Here is a 21,107-nt window from a genome sequence, read left to right on the forward strand (position 1 = left end):
ATGAACATGTATTCATAGCTGGGAGGATTAGTAACATCTCTACACTTTTACATTTTATGCATTTAGGTTATGCTGTTATCCAAAAACAAGTACAAAGTGTGCAATGGTAGAATTTCTCCGAGCACCAAAACAACAACAACCAATACTAAAGAGTAAAGAGTCAGAGTGATAATGCTTTTACAATATCCCTGTAACAGAACAATCCCATAAGAAAGAAATAAGACCTAAGGAGACAGACAGGGATTAACTGTAACCTCTGAATGTGAGTGTGTACCTTGGCTTTAGTGAAGAGCTGTGAGCGGCAGGCCTCCACTTCAGTCAAAACCCCGGTGGAGACATAACCTGCGAGTACACCAGTCAGCAGACTGAGACAGCGCACCAGACACTCCGGAGAGGTGGATTCAGACTGGGGAGGATGGAGAACAACACATCAAGTTGGCAGCTACACAGATATGTAGGACACACGCACGCTCGCACACACATCGATCACTTACGTCAGGAGAGTAGCAGCTGAGTAGATTGTCTGCCACACAAAGCAGTGACTGCTCCAACTTGTTTCTGAGGCCCGGGACAACGGGGAGCTGACTGCAGGCCGATAACGACCTGGCTGTCTCCTCTGTCTCTCGGCGCTCCGAAGGCAGCGAGTTGAAACTGAACTGCAGGTACAGCTTCTCGATCTCAACCAGACTGTCTTTGGCTTCGGTCGATGCTTGCTCTTGGGATGAGCTGCTTTTCATTAAGGATCCAAAGAAAGTTATTTCAAACATGATGGAAAAAATGATTAAAACAGTTTCTTCCATTTAAGGATTACTTCTGAGGCATTTCTAGTCTGTTACATAGAATACAGTACAGATAGGAGAGGAGGGTAGAACTGACTTTCCCCATTAAATCCATTTCAATGAGGACAAAAGACAGATGTAAAAAAATATGACACAAGAAAACTGAGGCATAGAACAAAGTGTGTCACTTAACATTTAGGTTTAGGAAGTTAGTTCTAATATTCTGTCCACCTAGTGCACATGCCCAGGAAAAGATTTCCCTTATCCCTTACCTCTCTAGTCCATGAGCACCCAGCAGAAACATCAGGGCAGCTCTGGTGTCTTTCAAGGTCAGGGAAACCAGGATGTTCGCTATCAGATTGCGAGGAAAATCCCTATACAAAACATCATAGCAAACATAAATTACGAGGCCTTAATCACAGTAATATTAGATAAACTGTGTAATTTTCGCAGCTGTAGCTTATATTTTCTTTTATGTGGCATAAAGCAGCAGCAAGAGCTGCTGAATCTTTTGTTTCAGTTTTTTGTTTCAGTAAGTGAAGTAACACTTTGCTAACCTGCAGATGATGGGGTGGGGTCTGGAGCTGTCCTCCATCTCATCGCTCTGATCGGTCATCAGCAGCCAGGCTATGAGGGTCTCCTTCAGGTTCGAGGAGGCAGAGCCCTCGCTGACTCCTGCACAGTCCCAGCCTGAACCCAGAACAAGACTCTTGGGGACAGGACACTTCAGCAGGGCCTGGGTTAGACACAGAGCAGCACTCCTGTGTGTGGAGACACAAAAAGATGACAGAAGCGGTTTGTCACAATTTATCATGTATTATGTTGTATATTTTACCCAGGGATTGTGCTGCAGGTTGCATTTTGTGCTCTATTTATTCAGTTCTGTATTGCAGTGTATTGTGATGTGTATTGTATAATGGGGTCTTTGCCAATATCCAGCCCTATGAAATATATTAGGGAAGGACTAATCTATCAGCAAACTATTGGGAAATGCCGGTATCAGCTATAAAGAGCAATACTGGTATCAGTCCGCATTAAAATTATTTTTACTGCTGATATTGTCCAGTTGTGACATATGGGATTTTTGTGACTTCAAATCAGAAAAAAATAACAAAACTAGCACAGTCTGTAATTGCCAGAAAAAAAAAAAAACAAATTTGCTTGAAAAAAAGCAATAAATTGTTGATATCAAATCGTAATACAATTATAAAAAAGCAAACAAAAATTGTAATAAATCTTAAAATGTAATCACAGTACTTGTACAAGTCAAATTAGCACCCAGGTATTGAATCAGGAGATACGCATATTGTCCCAGCCCTAGTCTTTTGTTCACAAAACACTTAATTATCTTAACACAGGCCTGTCAGAAAAGCTGAAAAGTTGTGCACCTTGTGTTGAATTCCAAATTTAACAAAAACTGTGACTGGTGTCAGCCATTTAGGTTGGGAAGATATTAGATAGCGATACTGGCTTCAAAGATCAATATTCTTCCATTTCTACATGCAGCTCATGCAAACTGAGAAAAGACACAGACTCACTGGGACGGTCTGCATGCCGAGCCACAGAAGAGCTTCCAGAACTCTCGATCCGTAGCGATCAGTCCTCCCTGGACGATGGAGGCCAGCAGGCTGAGGCTGGCAGCCTCCGTGTTGGATGCGCTGACACCCCTCAGTGCCAGGGCCCACACCCGGCCCCACAGCCTGCCCAGCTCTGCCCTGTGGGCCAGGGTCCTCTCTGGATAGCAGGCCTGGCATCGAGCCACCGCCCTCAGGCAGCACAGCACATAGAGCCCCCTCTCTCCTCTCCGCTGCTCTGCTAAGAGCTGGTACAGCACCGACAGCAGGGTGACCAGCTCTTGGCCGGGCACCATTGACGGGTACTTAGAGGTGAGCACTGTGGTGATTTGTAGCCTGGGAAGCAGAAACAAACTCGTAAAAATATCTGTGTGTGACATTGCTTTGTTCTCCCTGAAGTTGAATTTCTCTCAAAATAAAAACCAATGAAGCCAATATTTTGAGCCAAGCCTCTGCTAAGCTGTCCCAGAAAAGGTTTTCATATCAACTGAGGTGAAATGAACTCCTCACCATGGTATGACATCAAAGTCACTGTGCTGAGGCTGCAGGCGGTCCCGCAGGACCTCCCAGCCCAGCTCAATGCGCCGTCGCTTGCTGGGTGTGCCCTGGGTGGGACTGCCCCTCTGGGTGGCTCTGATGTGGACCTGGGTCACCTCCAAGACCTGGGTGTCACTGCCCTCACTGAATAACTACAGCACATAACAAACAAACAGACAGGAAGTAAAAAGGTTTGCTGGACAATTATATGTCCTATTCATACCTGTGGTTTCTGAGTCAAGTAAGTGAGTTTTCAACTTTCTTACTTGGTGACAAATGTCAGCTGTGAGCTGGATGAGGTTGTCCTTGACTGCAATGTGTCGTGTCCCGGTCACGTACTTCCCCCTGCTGCCTATATGGCTGATTTCTCTGACCAAGGCATCATACAGGTTGTACAGCAGACTCCGCCACTTGGTCCAGTCCTCAGCATAGGCGCCTCAAATATGAAAAAAGCAACAAGGTTATTGTTTTAAATTAAAAACAGCATATCATATCTTGTGGCACTACAACTTGCATTCATGGATTACATTTCAGGGACGGTGCAACCAAATTGGGACTTTAACCGACTCACACCTTCCAGAGTCGACTCAGGAATTCCCGTTCTCATTTTTAAGAAAGTGTATCTGCTTTTATTGTCATATTGCACTGCCCAGTATCTACCTAAAAATACAAAAATAAAAAAAATCCTCTCTCTTTCAATCTACCTTCCAGGTCGACTGTGCAGGTCTATTTGACTTGTCAACTCCACAAAGACACCCCACACATTCATGTTGACAGTCAAACCGCATGCCATTAAAAAGTATGCGCTGAAAAAATAGCCAAAACGCATCTGGAACTGTTCAACATGGAAAATAATAAACAAAACTAATTTTCTAGCGTTCCTCCATCAGTCTGAGTCTACCTGCGTCCTGCGTCTTGGCTCCGCTGGGGTGGTGGACACAGAGCTGCAGGTTGAAGAAGTCCACCATCTCCTCTTTGAGAGTGGTGCTGGGTCTCATGTCTGCCCAGACGTAGAGGATGGAGGGCAGGAGCTCCTCCCCCAGTCGACACACCCTCGTCCGAAAGTTCATGGCTGCGGACCTCAAAAAGCCGTTGAGAGCTGAGATGAGACGCTCCACCACGGCCAAATGTTTCTCCTGCCTGGGAGGGCCAGAAAGTTCAATAAACGGTGTACGACATTTAGCCATTTATCTGATAGTCGTCTTTACAAAACACAAAAGTATGTTAGGATTAATGAGATGTTCAGGTGCTTCATAGTACAACCATAGTCCTCTGTTGGCCTCCCATGGGGCAAATGGTGGTTAGATATCTCCTTTCCTGCATAACCAAAACATGTTATGGTGCAAGCAAAGAGAAATTCTCATTCACTTGACCCGTCAAAAGATTCAGTCCAATAATATTCTGGTTATAAACTCACATCTGCTTTTGACAGGATTTTGTCTGCTGATTCAGAGTTCATAATACACTGAGAGAACACTATCAGCTTCATTCTGAAACCTATCTCAGCTATCTCTCATTTTAAACACAGGTGCAAAAAATGATTAAAGGATGATATGCATATCATGAGTCATAACAAAAATATTTGACATGATCGTTTCTGTGGCTGTCGTGACTGTGGTTAATGTCAACCGCGATGACATCTGACAAAAAGAAATCAACAGTCCTGCACAGCTTTGCATGCTTAAACACTTATTTTGCACTTCTGTGTTTAAACCGCAGTGAGGCCACTGAGGCTTTTTTAGTTAACTGAACGTTGACAAAATAATATAATTGAAGGAAGCCTGAAATATAGCTTCAGGTTCAATAAGACATGTTTATTTATGATATTAATCTATAATGTTGTTGAGGTATGTAACCTTAACAGAGTGAGTAGAGTTTATCAGAGGAATTCAATATAGCAATGATAACTGAGAAGACCTTCTTTACCTCCTGGCAGGTAAACTGAGAACATTCACCAACCATCTTTAATAACATGTAACACAGATGTTTTTAATGGCAAAACCATAGACAGATATGGTATAGAAAGTGCCAAATAGTAGAAAGCAGCTGTGATCTGATTGGCTGGTGTCACAATAGGTATGGTGAACAGTGAGGGTCACATTAGTCTCAGCCGGTACACATAAAAAATACAATCATGTAAACCTAGTCCTATACTGTAATTCCAAGTTATTTACTGGCCACCTGGCTCATGTCCGCAATTTATTTACCCGCCAAACCCCAAACTGACTGTATTTGGCAGATAAATGGCATTAATTTTGGAAACTGCTCTTTGTCCAGCTGGACTGGTTGGCTGGAGCCAGCCAAAACATAAAAGAAAACACTGGAAGCACAGTCATCTCATGAGGTCAAGGACACAGTAGTAACTTCACGGAGTAACATGCTGGTTGTAATAAAGTAATATTTTTTAGAACTGAGGTTACCTGACATTGAGCAGTGCTTTGGAGAAGAAGCTGAACAGAAAGTTGTGGAATCCCTCGGTCTGCATGCAGCAGCCCTGCACCAGCATGTGAATGACCCGGCTCACCAACACGCGGTTGATAGACTTGGATGATGTGCTGAAGAAGCCACAGTACAGCTCCAAAAGACCTGGAGAGCACATGGAGACACTGAGTGAGTTCAGTAAATTGCAGCAAATAACTTGAAATTTCACTCAATAGGATAAAGACATCAGGCTACAATATAACTTTACGTAGCCCTAACAAGTGCTTAAAAGTACAAACCCAAACTTATCTTAATTGGTTAACATGTAAATAGACGAAATTCAACAACTGGCAAATCAGATTAAGATTGGCAAATTATGGAATAATTGCATCGTATTCCATCCACATGCACCTTGGAATGATGAAACTATAACTGCAGCTAAAATAGGATTACAGATAAATTTATACAGCTGATACACCCAAAGGCAGGAAAATGTTCTACTCTCTGCGAATTTGTCCAAGAAATATGATTTAATAAGTATTTGTATGAAGAGCCCACTGACTGTGCCACTGCTGTGGAGTGATGTCACACCAGTACTTGCGGACAGAGAGGATGTCCTTCACTAAAAGGCTGGTGTACTGTTCTCCATAGGCCAAGCAGCTGTACGAACTCTGCAGCACCTCCATCACGTGCTGCAGAAGCCGCGCACACTTCAGACGAGGCCCTCCTGCAGAGAGAGAGAGACAGATAGACAGAGAAACAGAGAAGAGAGAGAGACAGAGAGAGAGAGAGACTCTTCAGTACAGTAACTTTAGTCCTACAGTGCATTCAATTCTGCAGGTTCACAACTCAGATGGATGACATACAGGATTAGACCCTTCATGCAAACACTCCTCACCAATGGTAAGGCACTTCACCAAAACTCATGCTGTGCGCAGTAACATGTCACAAACCGCTTGATCTCAAGAAGGAAGTGAAATTCTAATGAAAAGACTCCTTACGTTTGTTAGCGCAGCGTATGAAGTATTTGATCAGGCAGCATATTTCGGCCATCTTCGTCTGCCGGGCGGCCAGCGTAGATGCTGTAACAGTGGCTTTTCTCGACTGCATTTTCTCTGTCTCCTTCTGGACGTAGCTCTGCAGAAACCTGCCATGGAACAATTGTGAGTATGCAAACCAGAACAGCTGTTTATTTAGCGTCTCTCACTTCTGGTTAACATTTGAATTGACATACAATTACATCTCTTGATAAAGACCCATTTATCTAGCATGAGGTGTAATGACAACTGATCCCTGCAAAACTACAAACCAGTGTGAGGTGTTCTGAGGATAAACAACCATTTGTTGTAAAGCCTACAAATCCAGCATAATCCAGCAAATTTACCCTTAATTACAGGGCATCTTCAGGTTCCTAAAGTACTTCCTTATAAAGGCTTTAACTATGTCAGGCAGTTGGGCTGAACAATGGAAAAAAAAAAAAAAAAATCACAGACATTGCATTTGCGGTATGATTATCGATTTTAGAGAGAATGATCATTCTTGCATCATAATTTTCATTTTAAGTGAAAAAGCTATCAAAATGATGATGGTGTCATCAAGTCTCTCATCATGATGAGCCGCTGACAGACACAAGAAGCAGATATAAAATGCAATGTTTTTTTCTAAATGTACACATTCACTGGGCAAAATATGAAAACTACTTCAACTTAGGTTATATAAAACATGTCATTTTTTATATAACTTTTTCTTTCAAACAAGACTGTAAGATTCATTCTCCTTAAGCCGGTTTGGATGATGCTCTTCCTGACACAACCAGAGAAAATTTGACCCATTGCACATATCAGGAGAAATTTTCACTTCAGGCTGATACCGATATCTTATTTTAAAGCCAATATTGGCTGATACCAATGATGTGGCAATATTATCATGCATCCCTAATCAAAACTAAATCAGTGGGTTGGAAACAAACTAAACTTCTTATCATGTCAGGCCTAGATACAAAAGAGAAACACCATGGTAACCAGGTAAGCACCATTGTGCTGCAAGTGTGAACTGTATCTTAGTGAAGCAGACAGTGAGGACACCATCACAATATTTGGCAAAGGCGTCCTGCAGACACTGTTGATTTATCACAATGCAAAAGACGCAAAGTCACCTGAAAACAGCATCCCAGGTGAGCTGCTTGGAGCCTTTATCCGTGCTAAGTGCTGAGATGCGATCCAACTCCTGCACAATCTCTGGAGTTCGGAGCAGCCGCCTGAAACGGTCAGCTTCTTTCTGGAGACAGGACACCACAAGGGTCAAAGTGAGAAGCAGGAGACAAACTGGTTGAATGAAGGAGCTCTGATGTTACTGATAAAAGCATGGCACAGACTCGAACCAATACACTAACCACTAAACCACCAGGGAAAGGCTGTATGCCCTGGTCAAACCTGACTGCACACAGGCATAAATACTCATTATTTATATGTGGCTGTGATTACCCTCCTCTCTGTGGCCTTGTCATTCTCCAGCCCCCTGCAGCAGACCTGGAGATCATGCAGAGCCAGGCTCATTTTGCTTCAGGGAGGATGAGGGCACGGCTTCCATCCACCAGGTGGGACAGCAAAGGTGTCTCTTCCTCCCAGGTGAACAAGGATGTGACGCTGACAGGTGAGACTTGTTACTGATTAAACTTCTGTTTATACTATAGTTACAATCAAGCTGTTATCTCCCATTTCACCACATGCATATCAGGTTCCTTCTCTAACGCATTGATTACCAAATTACACACAAGAAACGGAAAACCAAATCACTGCGAGTTACCACACAGCCTGGCCTTAGCAGCGAGCTACTCTAGCAACATGGCAGTGCTATGAAAACACTCACACACGGCACTTATTTTGCGCACCTACCTACGATGATGATGCCGATTTAGATTAAAATCAAGCTACCACCCGTAAAACTTTAGCGCAGATGTTAATGCGCTGCTGCTAGAGCCCGTGCTTATTCTGACAACTTTGCCATGTTGACGTGCATGACGTTGCTGGCTCATGCACACACACACACACACACACACATACACACACGCACACACTCAAGGCACGCAGGAAACTCCCGCCCCAGCTCTGTTGAAGTGCAAACATCACTTCCGGGCCGTGGCTCGGCGCTGATGTGTCCGCTAACTTTAGTGACAACGTCGAGACAGACGTAATATTTAATATGCTGCAATACTGTTGACTACAGAGAGTGTTGTTGGTCTAAACTTCTGCCCGAGACAATCAAAATATGTACACGACAATACGTAGAGAACAACAAAGCCGCTTGTTTATGCATACGACTACAACTACCAAGATGCCCTTCGGCAGGCTGTTGTGACTCTTCCGGGTTATGCGTGCTCGAGTTCCCCGCCTTTTGATGAAACAGTGTCCTTAGGACGTCGCACTGATAAACAATACCGTCGCTGTTTCTTGATTTTGCGGTCCCCGCTGACTTCTGTAATAATTTATCTGAATATGTAACTATTCACGGTGGCCTCCGCAGAAGTTAAGGCAGCCATGTTGCTTCCGTCCGACGTAGCTCGGCTTGTTTTAGGTAAGTCTGGGTCGCCGAAGCAGAGGTCTGGCATTAGCCAACAATGTCAGTCCACTGGCGATAGGGTGGCTAAAGTTAGCTCTGCGGTATCTGTGTTCGCTTACATACCCAGTGAGTGGCAATATCGCTTTGTTTGAGTGTATGCGGCTTGCCAGCTGTGGATCTTGGATTGACTGTCACCTTTGGCGGCTAATGTTGAGTTGATCAATGTCATCCCAGGCTATCTCCAAGAAGAGGGGCTGTCTGCCACAAGTCAGGCTTTCATTCATGAGAGCCCCAACCTGAAGGAGTATGCTGAACACACCACTGAGGATGGAGCTATTCCTGCTTGTGTATTTGTAAGTATGCTGTCTTTTACCCCCCAAGCAACCCCTTTATAAAACAAATCAATGGATGTTGCTCACATCAAGATGGCCCATCTCTGCAGCTTTTCATGGAAATTGTTGTTTATATTCTATATATCCCTGCAGTCTCTCTTTGGAAAGAGCCTGACAACCATTTTGAATGAGTATGTGGCTGCCAAAGCAAAAGGTGAGGCGAGCTGACATTGTCCCCTTCAGTAAAAGCACAACACATGGTTCACCGTAGCTCATGTTTCTCAGGCTGTTCAGTCTTGTTTGAGAAGTTGTCAAATCTCTCAGCAGAGACCACCCACGAGGTGCCGCCGATGATGACCTCACTGTGGAAAAAGCTGGATATTACGCTCAACCAGATCAGGTGAGATTAGTTCCTGGTTCAAACATTCAAATCAATGCCACTTTTTTAATAGCTTTTAGCTGAAAATGCCTGTGATCTTGTTTTTTCTAGCTTTATTTTCAAATGAAATCTTAAGGATCTTGGTCAGTGATATTTGATGATATATTTGATATCTGTTGATTTATTTTTTATTTCTGTGGTATTTCTAGATCTTTGCAGAACTCCCCAGCTTTATCTTCATCTCAGCGAGGTAAGTGTGTTATTCATTTGTACAGTGACAGAAGGGAATGTCAGCTGTTTGTGGACAGTAATGCAGGGCAGAATTAGAGATAGAGCTCTGTTGTCTGATTTTTATGTCCGCCCAGGGTATATCTGCAGGCAGTTATTTTGTAAGCCTCTGTCCATTACAGTGCGTTCACGCATGGGACTGGCAAACGTAAGACGGCAGCGGGCCCTGACTCAGACCCCCACCGGCAGCGTTGTCTGCCCCTCCACGCTGGAGCCGGGGTCCATCATCAGCCCTGTCCACACCTCACACAGCATGCTAGGCCACTCCACTCCTGTGAACTACCCAGCCCTGCAGAGCAGACCTGCCTCCTCCAGCAGCACACACTTGCAGATCCAAGAGGGCGGCGGGCGTGTAGTGAATATGTTCAGTAAGTATCATAAACACAATGTCTCTCATATGATGCTTTTTTAAGTGTCTTTTTTTGTAGTTGTGGTGCTTTGAGAGTGTTAACTTATGTTTCTTTCTGTCTGTTTTTTCGTTTTCTCTCTTCTTTTTTTGGTTGATGCAGATTGCATTGGTTGAAAAAAGGGGGTGTTTCTTTAAATTATATTTAGGGGGAATGTAGGAGGAATTACACGATCATTTTTATTTTACATCCTCTAGCACTAGTAGCAATTTTCTTACAATCGTGGCCCTGCGCTGCCGCTTAAATGCAGAGGAAATGATAGGCAAACCACATCATGGCAGCGCTATTTGCATCAGTTTTGGTTTCCTAGGCTTGTCTCTGAAGTTATGCTACAACATGCACTGAAAGAACAGCACAGTGTACCCTACTGAATCTCATAATTTGCTTAAATTTTACATCCGGACAAGGTTCTGACTAAGAGTGAGCAGACATAAATTTAGCAGTGTTTTTTTTTTTTTGTTTGTTTGTTTTTGTTTTTTAATCTTATTGAGTCTTTGCCCCATAGGCCGTCATTGACCAGACGAAAAAGCAGCTTTTCGACTATTTGTAAAATAATGTGTGTATTCCAGGAGACTCACCAGTGCAGATGCTAGTTTCAGAGCATCGACTTATCCCAGGCCCAATGTCTCCAGGACGGCGGAAATGGTAAGTTTGAATATTTATAGTGATAGATAAAAGGGAATTGTGAAAAGCAATGCAATGGTTTGACTAATATTTGACTAAACAAATAATTGGGGAAGAACAATTACAATACACTTTAGTAATTATTGCAGGTAAACAGTGTATTATTGCTTACCGTATTTCCCCAATTAATCGCCTGGCCACAAATAGCCGCCTGGTTCTTTTAAACGCCTGGGGTCTGCACCCATTTTGCATATTAAACGCCCACCCGAATAACCGCCGGGGTGATTATTTGCATTATATTGAGGTAACCCAAAATAATGCTATTCACCTTATTTTTGCAGAAGTAAACAGTTAGCCGCACAATTACTGTGCAGCACTTCCGTTTCTGTCAAAATAAGAGAGCTAGCTAACGTTAGAAAAAAGGGTGTACCGTAATCTTAAATCGACCAACTGTAAATATGTTGGACAGTAACTGTCGTCACAATAATGGCCTGGTGCAGGTCTCTGCAAAAATAAATAAAGGCCTGCAGCGAATAGCCGCCTGGTTCTTTTAAACGCCTGGGGTCCAAGTTGATTTTGCGTATTAAACGCCCAGGCTGTTAATTGGGGAAATACGGTATCTTAGTAGTGCATTATTGGTGGTACAAAGACAGATACCAGTACACTTTAAAGACCATAATTGTCTGGTATCTATGTGTCAACTGGGCCCTACTCTATAATCCATGCTGCTGTTTGCAGGGATAGTCCCAGGAGGAGAGGCGGTGGTCTGACTGGGTCCAGCAGCACCGGGAGATCCACCATGACTGTCAGTGGCCTTGCTGCAGAGCCCCCGGGCCCTGAAGAGGTCGTCGATGAGAACTTCCCTGTGAGTGACTCACCAATCAGATGGTTTACTTGTGTTAATGTAGTTGCTGTTGATTTTCTTTCAAATGTGGAGATTTTGCGCAGCAAGTGCTCCTCTCACCCAAATAACCTGGGAATATTACAGCTGATCTGGGTCCATCCATTCCAGGAGGAACTGAACACCACAATACACAGGTGTGGCCTGTGGGCTGTCACCTTAAAACGTAATTTAAAGCACTCACGTTAACAGTTTGTGTTAAGAATTGTAGACACAGTGTCATTCTTAATGAGCGCTCAAGCAGCGTTGTTCTGTGTCTTCAGCATAAGTGTAGGGGAAGCACTGCTATCAAATGAACATAATTTTTTAAATTTTTTTTCCAACAAAAGTAGTCTGATGTGGCTCTCCACCCTGATTGAAGGTAATTTCTAGAGTCACCTTATCTGGATTGATTCAGACCATCTACTCATGTATTTTACAGGTAATTAGTCCAAGATTAAAAGGGTGCAAATGAATTCTTATAACAGGAAATATGTTTTTGCCTTAAATCACCCAGAAAGTCACCTTAGAACTGTACCTGCTATAATACTCTGTAGTACCTGCTAGCATTCCTGGAAGCAAGCTTTCAAGTCATCATGGAAAAGTAACAGGCGTTCTCTTTAAGGCGTAATTCGTGTGTCCTAAATGTTTTTGATTGAACAACCTACAATCTTGTCCACAGCAACTGGTGATACAAAATGCACGTGAAAAAATATTGGGTGACCGGTCGTTGCAAGAGAAGCTTGCTGAAAACATCAACAAAATCCTTGCGAGGTAAGTTAAGACGCTGCTGTTGTATTTAGTTGTAATTCCTAATTGCTTCATTTTTTCTGTTTTAGGATTTTGGAATATGTGATTTTTTTTTATTTATTTATTTATTTTTTGTTGTTTGTCATTTGCATGCAATGTGGTGGCATGACTGCAAGCGTGTTATAACACGGTGATAACAAGATGTTCTTTTGTGTTATATGCACTTTTAGTGATCCAACCCCCCAAACATCAAAAGCGTCATGCGGTACAGTGGAACCAGACCAGTCCATAGATGAAATCCTGGGCTTACAGGTGATTCTTTCCATGACATGTTACTAATTACAGATTATCCATAAAAAAAAAAAAAAAAAAAACATATTACCTTGTATCTCATGTGGAAGTGTATGCAGGGAAATACAGTTGAATACAGTTGTTTGTGTAAAATCCTGTATAACACCTGTGTTATACAGGAATGTTAATTGAATGACGGCTTGTGTAACATTATTTCCTCACTAATTGTCCTATGAAGGGTGAAATCCATATGAGTGATGATGCCATCCATGACATATTGGAACAAACAGAATCTGACCCTGCCTTTCAGGCTCTCTTTGATCTGTTTGATTACAGTAAGTATTATTTGCCTTGCCTTAATTGTGCAGAGTATTTCTCAGTATTTCTCTGTAATAAGGGCATGCTTCAAAGCCCTTTCTTGATTAAAAAGATTGTTTTCTGATGTGTTTGAAGATAAAACAAGAATCAATGAGGCAGAACCAGGAGATGGAGACATTAGCAGTAGCCCAGAAGAAAGTGATACCGCTGGGCCTTCATCTATTGACAGAGCTCCTCAGAACGAAGACACAGGTAATCCTCCATGTTTCAGCAGTTGCTCGAAAAAGACAAGAGAAATTGTCACCACTGGTTTGCAACACATTGCGCTTACATAGCTGAGCTTTCGACCTGTGTTTGCCTGAAGTTTCATTTTTCTATATATTACACTTTTCTCGTATTGCGCCTGCTGGGATGACTTTAAGGTTTGCAAATACTCTGAAAACCAAGCAATTAACCACCAACTAAACATCTTTGTCATCCTTGATTATTGTTTCCATCAGTGTAGATCAAGTTAAGTTTCTTGACATCAGGTTTTAGAAGTAGCACAATTTTACATTGTTTTTTTTTTTTGTAATACACCGTTTTTCATCACTTATTGAGTACTCATGGTTCTATAGCGCTCTGAAGATGTAGCCTTTATACATACTTGGGCACTCACACTTAGATGTGTGACTCTGACAGAAAAATTAATCAATAAATCTGTCATCCATGTCATTTTACAGGCATTATACAAAGAGATGCTGCAAGTGTTCCAGATGCAACGCCATCAGCAGGGAAGGTACGGACAGGACAAGAGCTGAAGTCCAGGAAAACCAGGAAGTGTGCTGCCCTGAGCCTGTCAAAGAAAACAGTTCTTGGCAGAGGTTCCAGGATTGAGAACAGCACAGCCAAATTGTTAGTGGATCATGAACAGCAACAGGATGTCTCCTCATCTGCAGCAGTGGACTCTAACAGAGTAGAAAAAGGCTCTCTCTTCAGTGACAATAATACTGTGGAGGTTATGGATGTGGATGGACCTTTGAATACTCCACCTCCTCCCTCTGACAGCACAGCCACTTCTGTTGCCCCCACTGAATCAACCACAATACACTCAGCAAGCAACCCTGCTGCAACCGAACCCACTTTGGAATGTAATGTGGACAAAACACAGGAAGATACACAAGCACAAGAGGCTGAGGGAAAGACAGATCCCCAAGCTGAGATTAAGGAGCAGTCAGCTACAGCTCCTAGTTGTGAGCCTGGGTTTGCCTCACCTGTACCAGATGAATTAAACAAAACCCCAACCCTAACACTGACTGCTACCCTGCCTCAAGTGACAGGGTCTGTTCCAAGCAGCGCAGAAGATGCTCAGCCAGTGGCTACTTCCTCTGTTTCATCTCTCAAAACTGCCTCAACTACATCTTCATCTGTATCTGCACTAGTAAGCACAATGGGTAGCAGCCAAAATAAGGGTGCAGCTGATCCCAGTAATGTAGTTTCTTTAAAGATCATCATCAGTGATAATCAGGATGAGGCTCCTCCAAGCAATTCAGCCTCAAATTCGGAAGCGTCCACCGTCTCTGGAGAGAAAATACCCACCATTTTCCTGTCCTCTCCAGCCAAGCCTCCTGAAGGTCCTGGCGCATCACAGGCCAACCTGGATGAGACAGCACAGGCGGTAAACAGCTTGCAATGCTCTGAGGTCCTTCAGGCTCCAACAACAGAGACAAATCCTCTCAGTGAGAAGGCTGGCATGGTGGTCACATCTCCATTAGCAGGCACATCAGAGGCCCAGCCCAGCTACATAATCCAGTTACCCTTGGACACCGCTAACTCTGCCCTCCCTGGGGCCACTGCCAGTTACTTCTTAGTGACCAATCCCCCGACGACAGACCCACAGGCCAGGCAGGTGCTGGTGCCTGCTGCTGGTATCCCAAAGGGACAACCTTTGCCCACCCCCCAGTATTCTCCAGTCACACCGCCCCGCGCTCAAGGCTACCCCACTGGTAAGATACAGCGTTTTAGCTGGAGCACACAACAACACACAAGGGGGCTTTGATAAACAACTGTTGGTAATGTTGATATGATGACCAAGCAGGTAGAGGCAAATAATACAGCAACTAGAACAGTCTAATAATTTCAGAAAATTGCATCCCTTTATTTTAATCCAGCCTTTAAACCAGAAAAGACAACACTAAATGACATATCAGAATATTAAAATAGCCACAATCCCAAGGGATTTAGCCTGAGAGAAAGAGAAAATTTCTCATTCAGTGATCAAAAGAGTGCTATAGAAAAAAAACAAAAGTTTTTTTGTTATGTTCTTTCAGGTTCAGCACTCATCTTACAGTCACCTGTTCCATCCATGATGCTTCCTGTATCCGTTATGGGACAGAATACACTGGGGAAGATCCAGATGGTGTCCAATCAGGTAAAATTAATGTTTATATTTGAAAGACTCAAATTATTTAAAAAAAAACATTACTTGTCTCTCAGCTTATGATTTTGCAGAGCAATAACACATTATGAATATTACATTTCAGCTTGTTGCCATTCCAAGCCCAGCACCAGTACAGCAGTCAGAAACTCTAAACCCCCCCACCGTGGCCCTTAAGCAGCCTGCGATACCAGGTTAGTTAAAGAATAATTATGGATATTTCTAACCTGCACCGACTATTTTTTTTTTGCTGTTTTTATGCCATCATGTCAATTGTTTTTGAAATTTCATCAGCCACTTCACTGCAGAGCTTTGCATATCCAGTTGCAAGAAGTGGATCTCTCCAACATACACCTAAAGGGCCAAAGTAGTCATAGGCAGTCAAATCGAAAAAACCAACACAATAACACAAACTTAAAATATCTGTGAATGAGATTTCGATGCTCTGGTTGAAAAACATTGTTTTTATTCTTAGGAAGACAAAATCATTTTTATTTTTGCATTTAAACAAAACAAAATTACAGAAGATATTTTTTGCTTTTCCTAAGTGTGATTGGTCGTATTAGTGTGAATGAAAATTATTATTTTGAGCTTTAGTACTTAGGACTGCTGACATTGGTTCCTATTATGGTTACCATTTACCACTTGTGTTAACAGACAATACAGTAACCTCTGCTCGCAAATTACCACAAGTGGCTGAGGTGAATGTTTTTCTCTATTTGCAATGTACATTTAAAATCCCATATAACTTAGGGTGAACTTTAAATGGCTCATAAAGTTACTGTGGCACAGGCTCCAGCTGCAGAGACGCTTAACAGTAGTATTAATGTTGGCGGTGGCCCAGGTTAAAAGCTGAACAAAGCTGAAACCCTTTCCAGCAGACCTCTGTTTATTAACAGGAGCAGTGTCTCCTCTGTGGCTGATTTGTAGCTCTGGTGACAGTAGTTCATTTTTGGTAGTTAATTTTCTATCGCTGTCAGTCATAGCTTTGGTTGTAGTGCAGATTGTGACACTAACACTTGGTATATTTGGGCACTTGATTGTGTTTAAAGAGCTGCTTCTCAGCAGTGGGCCTGTGCTTGTTTGTGCTTGTTGAGACAACTTGTGATACATCATTATCTTTTGTTAATTTCCTAAGTAACTTACCTGTGGCGGTAATGTTCTGACTGTGGCGTTGCACCTTGGCTGAGCGAATGCAGAGGAAATACTTAATAGAAGAGGTTGTGGAAAATGCTGCACTAACTGGAGAAGTGGTGTGCTCAACTTTCTGCACACTCTAAAAAGCTAAAAATTACTAATAAAGCCATCTGCACTTGCAAATGAGTAACACTTTTTCATCTACCCAGCAGCAAAGAAAACAGATTCATTGTCGGTGTGACCCCTGTTAATCAGCAGCCAGGGACCTGCTGGTGATTTAATGTCAGCTGATACAAATACACTATAGGAAGACAAATAGTCGTATGAAAAGAACAAGTAATGAGAGAAACTATCTAACATTTTGTTGTTGCAACAACCAGGTAAAGGAGCAATTTACTGACACAGTAGCAATATCAAAATGCTTCTGTATACATATGCAGACTCATCAAATTACAATTACATATGCATCACTATTACCCATCTATATAAAAATCATGACAAACTCAGTTCCTCATTTAAGCCCTGAGGGTACTACTTGCAGTATTTAACATGATGCACCCCCAGTGTTGTAAGTGAAATATTTGCCATGAGCCAAAGTAAATTGGGCAGAGATGGCCCTTACATAGCAAATGGACTGTCTTTTTTTTTTCTTTTAATTTAAAATGCCGTACTGATCGCCAGATTTATAACACCCTGATCCATTTCCATTGGTAGTGACATGGTAAAACTGAGGCATATATTTTTATCAGTAGCGAAAATGTCTTCCCACCTACCCATAGTACACCATCAGTGAGTTTTATGGATAACTCCTTATATCAGTCCCACGGTATACAGAAGTTTCAGGCAGTAGTTAATGTGAAAATTGAATATGACACATCGCATTGCCACATGGTGTCATTCTGTTCAAAGGATGTGTTTTTATAACTTTTTGGGTTCAGCAGCTGCCTTTTACTTTGACCTTTTGTATGTATTGGAGACCTGTGCATCTATGAGCTAGATTCCACAGAGAAGAAAAATTTGACCATAATCAAATGGCAAGATAGTGCCGACTAGAAAAATAAGCCCCAGGTTGGAAAATAACCATAATAATCTGTTAATTTGACTTAATTACAGTGTATCCCAAGCTGCCATCCTGAATATTTGTTTTTAATTGCCTTGTTTTTTTTTTTGTTTGTTTGTTTGTTTTTATTCCTGTCACGACAGGAGCCCCTGAACAAAATTTGGTTAGTAAGGTGGTCCAATCTGTGCCAGCTGAAAACCCAGGCCAGCAGAAGGTTCAAGCAGGCACAAGTCCCAATCACAGAAGGATTCTCTGTTTTGATTCTTCGAGAGAAGCAACGCCATCAAATAGCAGTAAAACATCTACAGCCACCACACCTCCAACAGCAAACAAACCCGTGCCGCTTTCTGTCCAGCTGATTGACAAAGATAAAATCCAACGTGTTCGTCGAACAAAGCCTGCTATCCTGGGTGGAAACAAGCCCAAAAGGAGGATAGAGACTGTGAGGTGCTCTGATAGTACTCAGACTGGATTAGTTTTAGTGAAAGAGAAAACCATGGCTCCGCAACAACACCAGAAAGAAGTAAGAAGAACCCCTCGCAAACAGGATCATAAAATCCATGACCAAAAACCTCAAAGTGCAAGTCCCAGTACGGCTGACACATCACAGACTGAGTCTTCAAAGAGTTCAGAATCCGGAGACAGATCAAAATCTCTTGAAAGGAAACACAAAAATGATCATGAGGCAAAATCTAAGGACACCCACAGTTCTAGGTCATTGTCCGCTGATTATACGTTAAAATCAGTGAGTAAAAAGGATAAAGAGGACGGCAGCAGGAAGGAACCCGCTGACAAAGCTCCTGCCAAACCCCGTGAGGGACGCACAGAAAAAAGGACTCCCTCTCAGGAGTTGCCAAATGTGATGGCTAACAAGGAGAATGAAGTAGAGGGGGGCAGGCGGGAGCAGCAGCAGCAGTCAACTCTCTCCCCAGCACCAAGAGACTTCAGCCCACCAGCTGTCTCCCTGCCAACCCCAAACCCCCAGACCAAGTCCACTAAAGCCCCGTCGAAGACCACCTCTCTGGCCAAGCAGGCAGCTGAGATGCTCCAGGACATCCAGGGGCTCAATTCTCCTTCCACCCCAAGCAAAAGACCCGGAATGGTCTATTCCCCCGGGTCTGGTCGTAACCCGGAGGAATCTGTTGATGGCCCCAGGACTCCAGCCCGACAGAGGCAGGCTAGAGATGGAGAGGGAACTCCCAAACATCTGATGCCTCCCAATACTCCAGACCTCCCCACCTGCAGCCCAGCCAGTGAAGCTGGCAGTGAAAATAGCATAAACATGGCTGCTCACACTCTCATGATCCTGTCACGTGCTGCCATTGCCAGGACAGGCACTCCACTGAAGGACAGCCTGCGTCAGGAGGGCGCAGAGGAAACGTCTTCTGCAACGTCAAAAATCTCCAAGAAGCGCAAGCAGTCTACTCCCACTGGCAGCCCACCATCAAAGAAGGAGTCAAAACGTTCTTCCAACGGCAAAAAGGACAAGGTGAGTAAATATACGCCATTTGTTAAATACATTTAAAATGCCTGTTCCCTCGTAGAAAAAGCACAGCCTGAGCTGTATACTTTTTTCTCTCCAAGATGACTCACTGTGCTATCTGCCACTATCGGCAAACAGCGCTTTGGTACAACACATAATCAGAAACACCCACAGCCCTGCGGATGTGCTGCCATGGTGACTCTTAAATCAGAAACTCCACATACAACAACTGCTACCAAGATTTTAACTTGACTTTTCATTCCAGTTGTTCTTGTAAACAATCAGTTGTCAGTCCTTCCTTTTTTTATTTTGGTTGTTTCGATAAGTGCTACAAAAACAGTTGTTGCAATCTGCCTTGCAGCTACTCCCTATCACACTCCCTCCATGTAATAAAAGCACCAGCGTTTTGAAAAATGCAGTCGTTTGAAGTCAGACTTAAAATGCCAGGAGTGCGATATGTTTTCACAAAAGGAAGCACCAGAGGAAATACAGTACACGCTTGTTTATACAAACGTCAGGCCTGTGAACAAACTGATTTTAAGTGATGAGGATAATGATTAAAAAAAATATGCTCGTGAACTTTTTTTTTAATTGATCGTGTGCATTTTGCACACAGTAACATGCAACAGAAAGTATTATAACTTCAAATCAGAATGCGAAATACATTTGAGTGTTTTCTATTTTATTTTTGTTTGTTTATTTTGATAAGGTGCAGTTGTATGTTGTATTGCATTTCTGTGTTCCGGACATGTCATATTTCCAAACATCATGCATGGACTCTGTGTTGATAGCATGAATGAATGAGGAATTTTGCATTATATTTTTGCAGTTGTGTGCCATGTAATTCTGACTCATAATTTTAATCTCACAGAAACAGAAGATTTTAGATTGCTTCCCAGATGACTTGGATGTGGATAAGTTCCTCTCTTCACTTCACTACGATGAGTGAGTTTGATAACTGGTCAAACCACCGCAAAAGGACTGCTGGGTCACTACCTGCTTAGTCTGCGCTCCAGGAATAGACAAGCCATCTGCTAAACCAATGCCTTTGATTCCTATTAGTAACCTTGCCTGAGACCTTATAAGCTGTAACATCTCCTTAGGTCAGTGTGAGACTTTAATTGGCTGCCACTTAGATGTTTAGCTTTCACTATCAGAAATTTTAATAAAATATTAGCTACAGCAGTGGCACAACCACGGGTCATAGGTGTTTTTTTTATGTTCTCTTGTGTTAGTTTTTTTTTTTTTTTTTTTTTATTTAATACTGTCACAGTTGCAGAACTGACTTAGAGCACTTCCATGCAGCGGATGCAGATTGTACAGATTTTAATCTCTCTGACTCAAAGTGTTTCTGTTCAGTATCTGTTCCCAGTTTGATGATTTCAGTTAACAACGTGATAGACAGTTTGGGAGTTAAGACATTCTGATAAAATGCCTCCACTGTACTTTTAGTTGCACTGAATAAAATTCATTGTCATCATGCTCAGAAAAAAGATGGATAATTGAAGTACTAAAAATACATATGTATATATTTTGTAATCATTTTTTTTTCCTGAAGTGGTGGAATGGAACTCAAAATAATGCTCAAATGTGAATACTCAGGCATTATTTGTTGTTTATTCAACACTGAATAAATAAGAAATGATAATAAAACAAAGAAACTGTTGTGTTTTTCTTCTGTGCACAAACTTTATCCCTGCTTTATAATATAAAATTTAGTAATGTACTACATGCTCTGAGTTTGTTCACTGACGTAATGTCAGTATTTGTGGAATTTGTTATTTCCTTTCCTACAATGGTTTTATAGAAGATGGCATCTGAAAAATTACAATATAATTCTTTGATTATAACAATAATACTGGAGACTGCAATA

At 42.4% G+C, this 21,107-nt stretch overlaps 2 protein-coding genes across 5 annotated transcripts in view; one reads left to right on the plus strand and one right to left on the minus strand.

The window, feature by feature from the left end:
• atm (ATM serine/threonine kinase) overlaps positions 1-8,348 on the minus strand; it is a 42,072-nt gene extending 33,724 nt beyond the window's left edge. The window contains exons 1-14 of one of the 3 annotated variants that reach the window (XM_030066895.1): positions 8,206-8,348; positions 7,795-7,956; positions 7,467-7,588; positions 6,313-6,458; positions 5,874-6,038; positions 5,311-5,476; positions 3,792-4,030; positions 3,157-3,326; positions 2,864-3,042; positions 2,318-2,689; positions 1,337-1,540; positions 1,052-1,153; positions 495-729; positions 275-406 (exon numbers count right to left, since the gene is read on the minus strand). In XM_030066895.1, the coding sequence (XP_029922755.1) occupies positions 275-406; positions 495-729; positions 1,052-1,153; positions 1,337-1,540; positions 2,318-2,689; positions 2,864-3,042; positions 3,157-3,326; positions 3,792-4,030; positions 5,311-5,476; positions 5,874-6,038; positions 6,313-6,458; positions 7,467-7,588; positions 7,795-7,866 (2,304 nt within the window). In that variant the 5' untranslated portion in view covers positions 7,867-7,956; positions 8,206-8,348. Of the gene's footprint in view, positions 1-274; positions 407-494; positions 730-1,051; positions 1,154-1,336; positions 1,541-2,317; positions 2,690-2,863; positions 3,043-3,156; positions 3,327-3,791; positions 4,031-5,310; positions 5,477-5,873; positions 6,039-6,312; positions 6,459-7,466; positions 7,589-7,794 lie in introns of all 3 variants that reach the window. The other 2 variants (XM_030066896.1, XM_030066897.1) reach the window with 2 other exon arrangements.
• Positions 8,349-8,714: 366 nt separating this feature from the next.
• Positions 8,715-20,884, plus strand: npat (nuclear protein, ataxia-telangiectasia locus). Of its 2 annotated transcripts, none has more exons than XM_030067433.1 (17): positions 8,715-8,884; positions 9,104-9,222; positions 9,355-9,415; positions 9,526-9,601; positions 9,790-9,830; positions 9,991-10,236; positions 10,845-10,920; positions 11,638-11,764; positions 12,462-12,553; positions 12,760-12,841; positions 13,059-13,155; positions 13,274-13,390; positions 13,861-15,123; positions 15,448-15,548; positions 15,661-15,748; positions 17,895-19,240; positions 20,106-20,884. In XM_030067433.1, exons 1-17 carry the CDS (start codon positions 8,848-8,850, stop codon positions 20,181-20,183), a joined length of 4,047 nt encoding a protein of 1,348 aa, XP_029923293.1. In that variant the 5' UTR covers positions 8,715-8,847; the 3' UTR covers positions 20,184-20,884. The 2 variants fall into 2 exon arrangements, with proteins under 2 accessions (XP_029923293.1, XP_029923294.1); XM_030067434.1 differs by having other exon boundaries at positions 9,529-9,601.
• The last annotated feature ends 223 nt before the right edge of the window (positions 20,885-21,107 follow it).

This window comes from Myripristis murdjan, chromosome 13 (assembly GCF_902150065.1).
Source record: "Myripristis murdjan chromosome 13, fMyrMur1.1, whole genome shotgun sequence".
In the NCBI taxonomy this organism is placed as follows: Eukaryota; Metazoa; Chordata; class Actinopteri; order Holocentriformes; family Holocentridae; genus Myripristis; species Myripristis murdjan.